General features: G+C 34.6%; 2 protein-coding genes and 1 long non-coding RNA gene across 9 annotated transcripts in view; 2 read left to right on the top strand and 1 right to left on the bottom strand.

The window, feature by feature from the left end:
• Window positions 1–3,074: 3,074 nt before the first annotated feature.
• LOC105112339 (auxin response factor 17-like) lies at window positions 3,075–7,964 on the top strand. Of its 3 annotated transcripts, none has more exons than XR_839728.1 (4): window positions 3,075–4,389; window positions 5,594–6,348; window positions 6,794–6,813; window positions 7,758–7,964. XR_839728.1 is itself a non-coding variant. In XM_011008020.1 (3 exons), the coding sequence occupies exons 1-2, from the start codon at window positions 3,325–3,327 to the stop codon at window positions 6,305–6,307; spliced, it is 1,779 nt and encodes a 592-aa protein (XP_011006322.1). In that variant the 5' UTR covers window positions 3,076–3,324; the 3' UTR covers window positions 6,308–6,348; window positions 7,758–7,964. The 3 variants fall into 3 exon arrangements, 1 of the variants encoding a protein (XP_011006322.1); XR_839727.1 differs by having other exon boundaries at window positions 6,794–6,836; XM_011008020.1 differs by lacking the exon at window positions 6,794–6,813 and having other exon boundaries at window positions 3,076–4,389.
• Window positions 7,965–9,044: 1,080 nt separating this feature from the next.
• Window positions 9,045–11,432, top strand: LOC105112340 (uncharacterized). Of its 4 annotated transcripts, none has more exons than XR_839732.1 (3): window positions 9,045–10,063; window positions 10,631–11,100; window positions 11,219–11,432. It is a non-coding gene; the product is annotated as an uncharacterized LOC105112340 (long non-coding RNA). The 4 variants fall into 4 exon arrangements; XR_839731.1 differs by having other exon boundaries at window positions 11,213–11,432; XR_839730.1 differs by lacking the exon at window positions 11,219–11,432 and having other exon boundaries at window positions 9,052–9,412; window positions 9,569–10,063; window positions 10,631–11,200.
• Window positions 11,433–11,507: 75 nt separating this feature from the next.
• LOC105112341 (uncharacterized) overlaps window positions 11,508–12,125 on the bottom strand; it is a 4,358-nt gene continuing 3,740 nt past the window's right edge. For both annotated transcript variants that reach the window (XM_011008022.1, XM_011008021.1), the window contains exon 3: window positions 11,508–11,808. In XM_011008022.1, the coding sequence (XP_011006324.1) occupies window positions 11,778–11,808 (31 nt within the window). In that variant the 3' untranslated portion in view covers window positions 11,508–11,777. The remainder of the gene's footprint in view (window positions 11,809–12,125) is intronic.

Below are 12,125 nucleotides of genomic sequence, written 5' to 3'. Positions count from 1 at the left end.
ATATATATATATATATATATATAAGCTAAAATGACATCACCGTACCTACATGTCCAATTATACAAACTATTTTTTCTAGATGGCTGTTCGATATTTGTATATACTATGCCTTACTGTGCATCCGGTTAAATTTTTTCTGGAAATAAAAAAATATCCAATTATTATTAACATGTTTTTAATAAAGAAAAATTAAAATTATACATGAATTAATTTGATGTAATTTGATCGACTTAATAAGTCTAAAAATAACCTGATTGACCGAAAAATATATAACTTAACTAAGAAAAAAATCAAGATGACTTCTTTTATTTTTAAGTATTGAAATAACCAAAAATATATTAGATCAACATGTTAAATCTGCTACCCAGATCATGAGACATTAATAACCTTATAGAAAGTAAATTATTTTTTTATTAAATTTGATTTTCAATCAATTTAATGTTGAAAAATGAAACTAAAAACTAAATTCAACTAAAAAAATGAGCTGACTTGACTTAGGTTAACCTTTCAAATCTGGGTTATGAGATGAAGATAATTCTATAAATAGCATATTGAGATAAATTATAAAACTTAATTCACAATTAATTCAATATTGAAAGATGAACTTAATTTTTTTTTTAAAATGACACAAAAAATCATTCATGTTATCAAAACAAGCTCGTGGTCCGAGTTATTAGACTAGGAAAGCTTCATAGAATATACACTGAAAAAATTATAAAGCCTAATTCTCAGTCAACTCAATATTAAAAAGAAAATCAATTAAAAAATTTGAAGTCAATCAGTTTAACCCACGACTCGAGTTATAAAATTATGATAAACTTATAAAAAAATAAATTATAAAGTTTAATTCTCAATCAACCCAATATTAAAAAATTAAAATGAAAATAAAATCAAATAAAGAAAGAACAAAAACAATAACTCGGGTCAACGTAGATTAACCTGTCAAATATGAGTAAAGAGACTGTAATAACTCCATATAACTATATTAAAAAAAATATAAACCGCGCTATTTTTTCTTACATGTGATGAAATATTTGAAATGATGATTACAAGCTTGACCAATGTATTCGAATAAATTAATTAACTACTATAAACATTAACAATAAAAAAAAATGTTGGTTTGACTTGTTTGACCAAGTAAAGAAACAATAAACTGGTTGTGTAACTCAAAATGATGATCTGGTTGAAAAAGAAAAACGCATATGTTATTCTAGTCTTGTTTAACTCTAGCTTAAATATGAAAAACAAAGAATTGATAAGTGATTAAACTACAAAAAAAAAACCTAGGGAGTTAAATGAAAAAACAAAGATAAATTGCATTCACTTGGGTTAATATGTGAAATTTACAAACTAGGTAATGAACACAATCATAATAAGTTAATCTGTCTAGATAATTTATCTTTCTTTTTCCTTCTCTCATTCTTTTCCTAATATGACCTTTATTAAGTTTTAATTGATTACAAATGGGATAGCATCTAGAAGCAAATAAAAGAGTTGTGAAAGAATTTGAGTTAGAGCTTTAAAAATATGCCGTACTATATTGATGATAGCAAACTTTAATCAACAAACAAAATTTAGAACTCAAGTTATATAAATCTGAATCGTGCATTTTTTTTTAAGCTTAGCGGTAAAAAATGATGCAATTGTTTTATTTTTTTAAGGTAAATAAAAAAAATCAATGATAACAAAAGCTAGATTATATATTTTTTAATTCACCAAGGGGAGGCATTAAAAAACCCCTACATGTTATGTTATAACTCGTAAAATCAATGATTTGCACTAAGAGGTTATCATGATGGAATAATTTTTTTTAATAAAATTAAGTTACACCTAAATAAAGACTAAAAAAATTGAAAAAAAAAAAGAAACCCATCAAAGCCCAAGTCTATGGGCCTAACAACCTAGTGTGTTTGAGCTTATGAAAATAGAGCCCATGCACTTGGGCCTGATAGCCCAAGCCACGTGCGTTTGGCTTTATATATAGTTTTTAATTTTTTTAAAGGAGTAGATGACTTAAAAAAAATTTAAATTAAACGATATATTATCTGTCTGTCCAGAATCCGACCATTGTGGTGTTCAGAAAATCAACACAGAGGTATTTTTTTTCTTAGATTTTTTTTCCTGTATATCCAGAATTTGACCATTGTGGCGTTTAGAAAATCAACACAGAGGTATTTTTTTCTAATTTTTTTTTTCAACCCATCTTAACTAAGAAATACTTTATAAATACCCTCACGATATTTAAAAATCAACTTATCAACCTAAAAAACTCTAAAAATAGCATGGAAACATGAAATCAAACTAAGTTAAATTTTTCTTCCTCATCTTTAATATACTTTTTAGATAGTATCAAAATTTGAAGTAACCAACATTTAATGTTTTTAATCAAATAAAACTCATGAACACCAACATTAGCAAATTTTATGGCCAAAATATACGAAAATAGTGACTTTCTTTTTCTCCATGCTGAAATCCGATGAAATCTCTCTCTCTAAAAAACCAGGGGTTTAAAAATAATAAAATTAAAGTTTTATATCAAAATTGAATTTAGAAAAACATAAGGAATCGAGAAGGTCTAATTTTATAAATTGGGAGACTAAAGTTTAATTTTTACACCGACTTTAAATACACTACTCATTTCTGACACTTTTTTTAAGTTGGTCTCTTATATTTTAATTTTGTTGTTATTCATGTGATTGAGTATTAATTTTACAACTAAAAGGCACGATAAAAAAAAATAAAGCATCAAAGTAAAAAAAAATTAAAATAACGCTAGTTTAGTGTACAACGCTTTGTGAGTGCTTGAATAATATTTAGCACTGTTAAAAACACCCTTTCATTTTAGTATATTTAGTTATAATAATAACTATCAGCATCCTTTTAACATATATTTTAATATTGTAAATTGGATATTTCACGCATCAACCATTAATTACTTTAAAATATATATTTTTTCAGTAAATGGAAAAGAAAGAAAGGAGACAGAGTGTGTGTAAAGCACGGGGGTTTTAATAGCGTGGTGGAGTAAAATAGTTGCAAGTCCTGAAGTTAGTTAGAAAGAATGTCGTGGCCAAAACCGTAAAACAGTGTGTAACCAATTAAAAAAGAAAAGGGTCCTCGACTTCTCTAACATTTTTTTCCCCGTACTCAACCTCCAGAGTCGAGACGGCACTCTCTCCCCTGCAACACTGCAACACTCTCCCTCTCTGTAGAGACTAGAGTCTAGACAGGCACACACGCAGAGCTCATATGTTAATAAACCGTTTCCATTTCACTCTTTGGCACTCTCTCTCTCTCGGTTTCAAAACCCAAACGAACTAACAAATGCCGCAACTGACGGAGCTCAGCCGTGTGGACCCGCGGATCTGGCGAGCCTGCGCTGGATCCTCCGTTCAAATCCCCACCATTAATTCTAGGGTTTACTACTTCCCTCAGGGGCATCTCGAACAATCCTCATCGTCTACGGCACCTCATCCCCCATTTCTCTCCAATCTCGCTCTCTCTAAACCCTTAATTTCTTGCCAAATCTCCGCCGTTGATTTCCTCGCCGATCCGGTAACCGATGAGGTCTTCATTAGACTTCTCCTTCTCCCTCTCAATGATCACTCCTGTAACCTCCCGCACTCCTTTCTAGAACCTTCTAGAAGTGAGGGTGGAGGTCTTAATGACGTCGATGACGATGAGAATAAGATTTTGGCCTTCGCTAAGATTCTAACGCCGTCAGATGCGAATAACGGTGGTGGTTTCTCCGTCCCGAGGTTCTGTGCCGACTCGATTTTCCCTCCGTTAAACTACCAGGCGGAGCCTCCGGTTCAGACTCTAACGGTCACCGATATTCACGGAATTAGTTGGGATTTCAGACACATTTATCGAGGGACGCCACGCAGGCACTTGCTAACTACTGGATGGAGTAAGTTTGTGAACAATAAGAAGTTGATTGCGGGTGACTCGGTGGTTTTTATGAGGAATTTGAAGGGAGAGATGTTTATTGGAGTGAGGAGGGCAGTTAGGCTTAATAACAGTGCCAGGTGGAGGGAGCAGATTGCTGGTGGCGGTGGAGAGGGCAAAGTGAAGGCAGAGGAGGGATTTTCGATGAGTGGGAGAGGGAGGTTGTCCCAGGAGGCTGTGGCGGAGGCTGTGGAGATGGCGGCTAAAGGTTCGCCGTTTGAAGTTGTGTATTATCCGAGGGCGGGTTGGTACTCAGATTTTGTGGTGAGGGCTGAAGCTGTGGAGGCTGCCCTTGGTGTGTTTTGGACTGCTGGGATGAGAGTGAAGATGGCCATGGAGACTGAGGATTCTTCTAGAATGACTTGGTTTCAGGGGACCGTTTCGGGTACTGGCTTGCCAGACTCTGGTGCATGGCGTGGCTCTCCTTGGCGCATGCTTCAGGCATGTATTTTATGATATATCTGTTGATTTATCATTTTTGTTTGGTTTATAGTGTGATTGGTTAATTGTTTTTATACTGTTTATGGTCATGGAAAATAAATGATTTGGGAGGATAACGGGATCATTTGCTTTTGAGGTAGGTAGCAGAAATTCATCCATTCTAAATGATTATATATCCTTTTTAGTAGTTCAAATGGCTTGCATATGCACCAAACATTACCTGCTAATTTTGATTTTGAACAGAAAAATGCTTTAGGATAATCTCCCCTGTTGCGATTTTTTGCTAATGATATCTGGAGTGTATATTAATCATTAAGAATCAATGAAAACGATGTCAGAGAAAATGAAGAACAGTTGGTGCTAATGGAACAATGTATTTTAAAAATTGGATATCTGATTCTGGGTGATGCTTGAAATAGTGGTATTCTTTTCACAGTTTCCCCGTTTTCTTAATTTTATTTGTGTGCTGTTTCCTGTGGCTCTGATGCTTTGGGTATTGAGTTTTCAGGGCGTATAGATTGGTGCAGCTAAGCTACTGTGTCGTACCTTTTTTTTCTTTGTTGTCCATTCTACCCCAGGCTACGTTATTTATCTTCAAGCTATATGCTATGAAACGTGATTGAGGTTTTCTTCAATTCCTTGTGGAGGAGTGCCTCTTAAAGTTTTAAGAACTTGGTTTTCATTGAAATTAGAATATCGCTATGGAATTTGTTAAGGACTTCTGATTTGTTCCATGAGTCATTTGCCCTTTCATAGGGGCCATTTTATTTGCCCAATGTCAAGAAAGCTAGGTCAGGCAGATGTTGTAATAGTTTGGGGTTCAATTAAGAATATTGCTAGAACAAGATTCAATTGCACATGCAAGTTGGATATCAGCATATGCTATTTTAACTCTCTTACATCTTTTTCATGCTGTTTTCCTCTCTCTGATTTTATTTATGTCTATGTTTTCATAATCTCTGCAGTTTGATTGTGAAGTTCAAGTAATTTTAACCAGGTCTTTCTATCTTCTTAGTTCTTAAGTGTCTAAAACTTTTAGGTCAAGTAATGAGCTTCACAAGTGACTATCTGTTAATGATTCAGTTATATAGTTGCCGATATATAAGCTTTAACATTCAGAAATTTCTTCATTATAACAGAGTGAACTTTTGATCTTTTTACCGTATTTTCTGCCTTTTCAACTGTTTTTTTCTCTGTTGCACAGATTACTTGGGATGAGCCTGAAGTTTTGCAGAATGCAAAGAGAGTGAGCCCTTGGCAAGTTGAATTTGTTGCAACCACACCACAGCTTCAAGCTGCATTCCCCCCAATGAAGAAATTGAGATATCCAAATGATTCTAGGTTCCTGACAGATGGAGAACTTTTTTTTCCCATGTCAGATCTAACTAATTCAACTACGGGGCATATGAATGCTTCAATGTTGAATTATAGTACTTTTCCTGCTGGCATGCAGGGAGCCAGGCAAGATCCTTTTTCCACATTCGGTTTATCCAACTTTATAAGTGAAAATGCTCCTCAGGTGTTCCGTGACAGGGCCTTTGGAAACAACTTGGTCCCTAAGATGAAAAGAATGCCCAGTGAGATGAACATTGGCAGTCTGCAGTCTGAGAACTTATCACCTGAGAGCCAGAGTAGTGCATATTCTTTTGGCATAGGCTTTGTTGGAAACGGGGGCTTCAACCCCAAGAAAGTTGGAATTAACTCTATACAGTTATTTGGTAAGATCATTCACATGGACCAGCCTGTTGAAAATGGTTTTGATGATGTTGGCTTCATGGATGACAGCAGTAAATGTTGCAATGAAACTGAAGGTGTTGATTCACTGGAACTTTCACTGACTTCCTCCTATACAGAACTACTTAACAGGATTGATGCCCAATGCCAAAGAGCTTCACCTGTTGAGGCATGTCCTACTTGAACAAGTAGTTCTGTAGTGCATGCATATAAGTAGCTGTGCAGGTATGTTTTTTGTGATTGGACCCCACAAACTCTATTATCTTAATCTTGCCTGGAATGTTACTTCTTTAAATTTGATTGTGCATCTTGGCTAGTTGTTTACAAATACTTAATTAATGATCAAGTTCCTATAATATGGTTACTGCCATGCAATTTCAACTAATTGAGCCTTATCTCAAATGTTCTTCATTTAGCTTTAATGTCATTACAGTAATTGTTGTCATGTTTCTTTTCATGTATCATGCTCCCTAGGAATTTGTTTTCATGTATCATGCACATGTTAATCTTGCACTAGATTTAGAGATTGTGGTTCCAGTGTGAGCAATTCCCCACTGACACTTCTCCTTACATTTGTTCAGTATCTACGTTGATTTATAGATATCTTTAGATCTTTGCGTTCTTTAACTTATTCCTAAGCAAACCTGTTTGTTGTTGAAATAATCTGCAGGTTTCTTTTTTCATTAGAAGGTAAATATGGTGTCCATTGAGGAGTAAGGGTCCTGTTCTAATATAATAGTGACAATCAAATTAGTTGAAATAAACGGCTCTTTAGATTTCAGAAGCATCACATGGTACACCATACACTATTTTTTTTCTTGGGTCTTGATTTTCAAAGATATCTACAGCCAGTCAAATGCCTCTGAAGAACTAATTCTTTTTCTAATAGTTTGCGCTGAAATGAGTAGTCAAAACCATTTATTTGTTTTGATGCAAAACAAAGTTCCCAAGGATTTCTATGTATTGCTGTGTAGTAAAAGCATCATGCTATATGGTCATTACTAGAAGAATCTGTTCAAATTCTAAAGTTCGGTGATGTACATTCCGAAGGATTTCTTCCAATCTCCTGATTTTATCATGTAATTGGGAATCAGATGATACAATTCCTGTTTAATATATAACAAGTTTTGCAAATATTTTACTATTAAGAAGCAACTGTAACTGCATGATACAGCTTTCTTGCGAATGACCCACAAATGACAAGATTCTCTTTTGCTCCTGATATGCCAAAGACGGTTTTTATTTTACTGTCGGGTAATAGTTTCCATTGATGGCAAATGAAAGGAAAAGACTAACAACTATTTTCAATCACTTTTGGCATTTGGTTGTCACGGAAAAGGGTGAGGGCAACAGACTTGTCACGTATTAAATCCAAAAGGACAAGAATATCTACTCTCTTCTCCTGTCATGAGCGCCACATTTATAGCTAGACTTGCCTTGTTTATTGAGAAATGATGAATTAAAATGCTTTATTATGGCTCGCAGTGCTTGATTTGCTGTTCTTGATTAGCGTAGAGAAAAAGAACTGGAGCCGAAAAACAAATAGGCCTTTGTGCGGTTTCAGTCTGAAATTATTTTATTTTATTTATCAAGAAGCCATTTCTGACACATACTCTGTGGGATCATGTTTGCAGGTTCTATCTGCATGCAGGGAGCTGACTTCTGAGGAGGCCCATGCAGTAGTAACTGGTCTCTGTTGTTTTAGTGTATGCTAGTTTGTTCTAGTTAGTGATGTTGAGAAAATTGACGTTGAGAACTAACGAAAATTGACTTGGCATATGTTTAAAATTTAGTGTTGGATATTCTTGTGGCCTTTGCATGTTGTTGCCTTCTTTCTTTGACCTGGAAATTGAATTGCGGTAGATCCTTATTTTGCTGGTCCTGGAGAATGATTGCTTCATCAGGATACGTACATGAATATCACAGTTGAGTGCCATTACCGTTTAGTAGATGCCAGCTGAGTTGAGTGGGCGTGGATCATTTTTTTCTATTTTTTATTTAATTATATAATTATAAAAATACAAATTTGTAAAAAAAGACAATAAATAAAATTTTGAAATATTTTTTTCAATGAAAATCGTCTTCTCTAGTTCATGATTTTTTTTTTTGTTTCGACAAGAAAACAGTTTTTATTTTTTATTAGCAACATGGTTTATTAAATAAAAAAACAACAGCAATTATGAAATAATATTCGTAAAAACTATAATATTTTGAATTAAAAAAAGAGAATATGTAGATTTTTAATGAAAAATGTAGTTTTCTTATTCATGATTTTTTTTTTATTTAAATAATTTTTTGAACATTTTTTATTACATAAAAGATAATTTTTTCTTTCTATCCTGCAACTTAACACGTGCGTGTAATCTAGTTATTATAACTTAAAAAAATAAGTAGAGGTAAATCATGGGAAGTATAACCTGGGAAGAATCATGATTTTCTGATGTTGAACGACAATATTGTTTAAGGAAATGAATTAAAGTCATCTTTGGATAAAAATTAGAGATAATGTTTTTGAGTTTGTATTTTAAATATTTTTTTATTTGAAAATATATTAAAATAATATTTTTTTTAATTTAGTTTTTACATTAATATATCAATATTATCTAAAAACATAAAAAAGTATTACTTTAAAATAAAAAATTTAATTTTTTTAAATATAAAAACAAACAAGAAACCTAAACCTGATAGGTTAATTCAGAATTTGAGATCCAGTTAACTCAAGATTGGAATCAAGCAAGGTTTAAAAAAAATAGAAGAAATCAAAAACTCAGTTGATGTAACAAGACCGGTTAAAAACTTTGTTATAACTCATTAATTATTTAATATTTTAACCAAAACAATATCATTTTAATTTATAAACAAATTAAAATTAATTTTAATAACCCAATCAAAATTCAATAACCCGAGCAAAATCTATCATCTACATCTTAAGCCGGTCTCCCACCAAACCAGGTCTGGGTTGAAGGACTCCACTGCCTCATATTCAAACAGAGAGCTACAGCCCATGGATAAATCATCTATTTTCTATGGCTATTTCCCTCTCTAACCACCACACTCTCTTAGCTCATCCTCGCTCTCCGCTCCTCCTTTCTCTTCAAAACCCTCCAAAACCCTAGAAACCAAAACCTCATCATTATCCCTTCAACCTCTCCTCCACAGACCCCTCCGTCTCTGCAAACCCACCAACGCCTCCCTTCTCCCGAATTCCTCTCCAATCCCAATTAACTGCAAGAAGAGGCGTTCTTTGAAGGCTTTTCTTGCACCTCAAGACTCTGTTCCTCCTCCTACCGTATGTTTTTCTCTTCATTTTCCACTCACTCTTATTAATGGAAGTAAACAACCAAGATCATCAGTTTTGCTATTTTGTTTTGTTTTCTGTTGGAAATAAAGGGGAGTTTCTTATCAAATCATTCTGTGATTTTATTTTCCCTTACTTCTTATTTAGACAAATGAGAAGGAAGAAGGTCAGAAACGAGGACCCGGTCTGAAGAACCTTTTGAAGATTTACTGGCAGGCTATTTCTTGCGGATATGAGAAGACTATGTTGGATATTGAGGCTGAGATAGGCATCATAGAAAAAGACAATAACGAATTAGTCAAGAAAGTGTCATCTTTATCGGCTGAGATAACCTCTGGGAAGGAGAAATGTATCCGTTTGCAAGCAGATTATGATAATTTTAGGAGAAGGACGGAGAAAGAGAAGCTTAACGTCAGGAGTGATGCCCAGGGATAAGTGATTGAGAGCCTGCTGCCCGTGGTGGACAGTTTTGAGAGAGCAAAGCAACAAGTACAGCCGGAAACAGATAAAGAAAAGAAGATTGATACATTTACCAGGGTATATACAAGCATTTTGTGGAGATTATGAGGAGCTTGCAGGTGGCTGCTGTGTCAATGGTTGGAAGCTGCTGTGCCAACGGTTAGAAAGCCTTTTGATCCTTCGGTAAGTGAAAACTCCTCGAGTTTGCTTCATTTTGTACTTTAGTGTTATGAACGATGCCTTTTCTTGTTTGTGCTGATGATTAACACTGGATATGAGATAGCACGTAGGCTTGTAATTAATCTGGGTCCTCTATTTTTATTGCCTCTACATATTGCAATGATTTCCAGATATCGGTCTATGCATGAATAAAACAAACAACAAAACAACTAAAATCTGGACTGCAAGTGATATTTTTCCAAATTGAAAATAACTTGGAATTGGGGGAAGTTCAAGATTTTGATTAGCGGTTCAATTGCTAACCTCTGCTTCCTAGATCTACTTCCAGATTAGAAAGTCATCTTCATAGTGCTACCTATGATTGTGCAATTGAAGGAATTCCATTTTTTTTTTTTGGCCCTATGAGCCTATATTATATATGGTTTTGTCAGAATCATGAGTAGAATGTATATCTTCTGGGAGGGAAGGGTGGAATAATGCTTGTAAACTTGAGTAATATGGGTCTCAGCACTTGAACATATTCAACATTGGCTTCTGTTAATACTTGAGTTTGCCTCTATTTTCTTGTAGCTTCATGAGGCCATTGCACGTGAAGAGTCTCCGGAATACAAAGAGGGAATTATGATTCAAGAATTCAGGCTTGGATTTCTCGTTGTGAATCGGTTAATAAGACCCGCTATGGTTAAAGTTTCTTCTGGGCTCGGCAGTAAGAACGCTTCAGTGGGTGCTGTGCAACCTTCCACGACTGCTGGAATGGGCTACCGATAGTCTTGCTGGGCAAGAAAGTTTTTAATATGAGGATTTTCTTCGACTTGCCATCATATGGTCATTGCTTATCTGCTCTGAAACTTTTGTTGCTGAACAAATTTATGATGTGCCGAGGGAGAAAAAAATAAATAAATCTTCCCTCGGTGTCCAGGCCCTAGAATTCAGTTTCTATGTACTCTGGAGACATTTGGTCTTAGGAAAGGGCAGAAACTAATTCTAGACTTCTTGATACGTTTATGCACACATTATGTGTTAACCAATTGGTTCATCAGGTGGAAATGCAACTCTCATTTAATTTGTGTTTTGCGCCAACGTGATTTTACTAATCGCACCTCTGCATTTCTAGGAAGATAATTCCATCCTTTTACTTTCTCTCATTTCTAGTTTCAGGTTGCGGGATGATGCGGAAAACAGGCTCTTGGAGACCGATAATTACATGCTGCTTTGACGTACAATATATAAATCAGAGTCCAATGCTATTTCCTTCAATCAAATGCAAGCATGATTTGATTCCTACTATTTGGGACTAATGTCAAGTGGGTTTTACCAAGTCTTTGATCCCTTGAATCATGAATAAATTAGAAGAAAAGAGAACAAACCGTGACTTTTTGTCAAACATCGTACATCTATATCACGAAAAGATGGCACGATACCCGCTGAATCTACTCTTTCTGCACTCTGGAAGGCACATCATTTCTTGTTTACTGAAAAGCTTTTCATGATAGCTCAAATTCGTTTGATGCAAAATACCAATCAACAATGATAATTGACGTGCGTGGAACGTTAACAACAATCATGGAACTTCAGATTGACACTGACTTCTCGAACAATTAACAACAATCATGAGACTACAGATTTTCTGGAACTTGATTTCTCTGTTGGGAACCGAGGATGGGTGTGGTTTCTCATTCCTTTGCCATCCCTTTCTCCCCGTCAAGACAAGCGAAGTTTAATCTTCAGCTAATCCTGAGCTGTTTATCCTGCATTGCCACCAATCCTCCCATTAGATTTCATAATTTCCAAAGGTAATGTTTGGTGTGCAGGACAATATTAATTAGACTAAACTGGAGCTGAATAAATAACTGCCATGTCCTATGTTTGGAGTGCATTCAACTGGACAGTTTATTCTCCGATTGTGTTTGGTAGACATTGAACATGATAGAAAAACAAATTGTAATGACAATGACAGTAATACCTCTCTTGTCTAATGTTTGAAGTGAAGATTATAACACATATTTTAATCCAAAAATTTAATATATACATACATACATATATATATATATATATATATATATAT

Source organism: Populus euphratica, unplaced genomic scaffold (assembly GCF_000495115.2).
Source record: "Populus euphratica unplaced genomic scaffold, PopEup_1.0 scaffold333.1, whole genome shotgun sequence".
Classification (NCBI taxonomy): Eukaryota; Viridiplantae; Streptophyta; class Magnoliopsida; order Malpighiales; family Salicaceae; genus Populus; species Populus euphratica.
The sequence above is the reverse complement of the archived record's forward strand: the minus strand, read 5'-3'. Positions and strand labels throughout refer to the sequence as shown.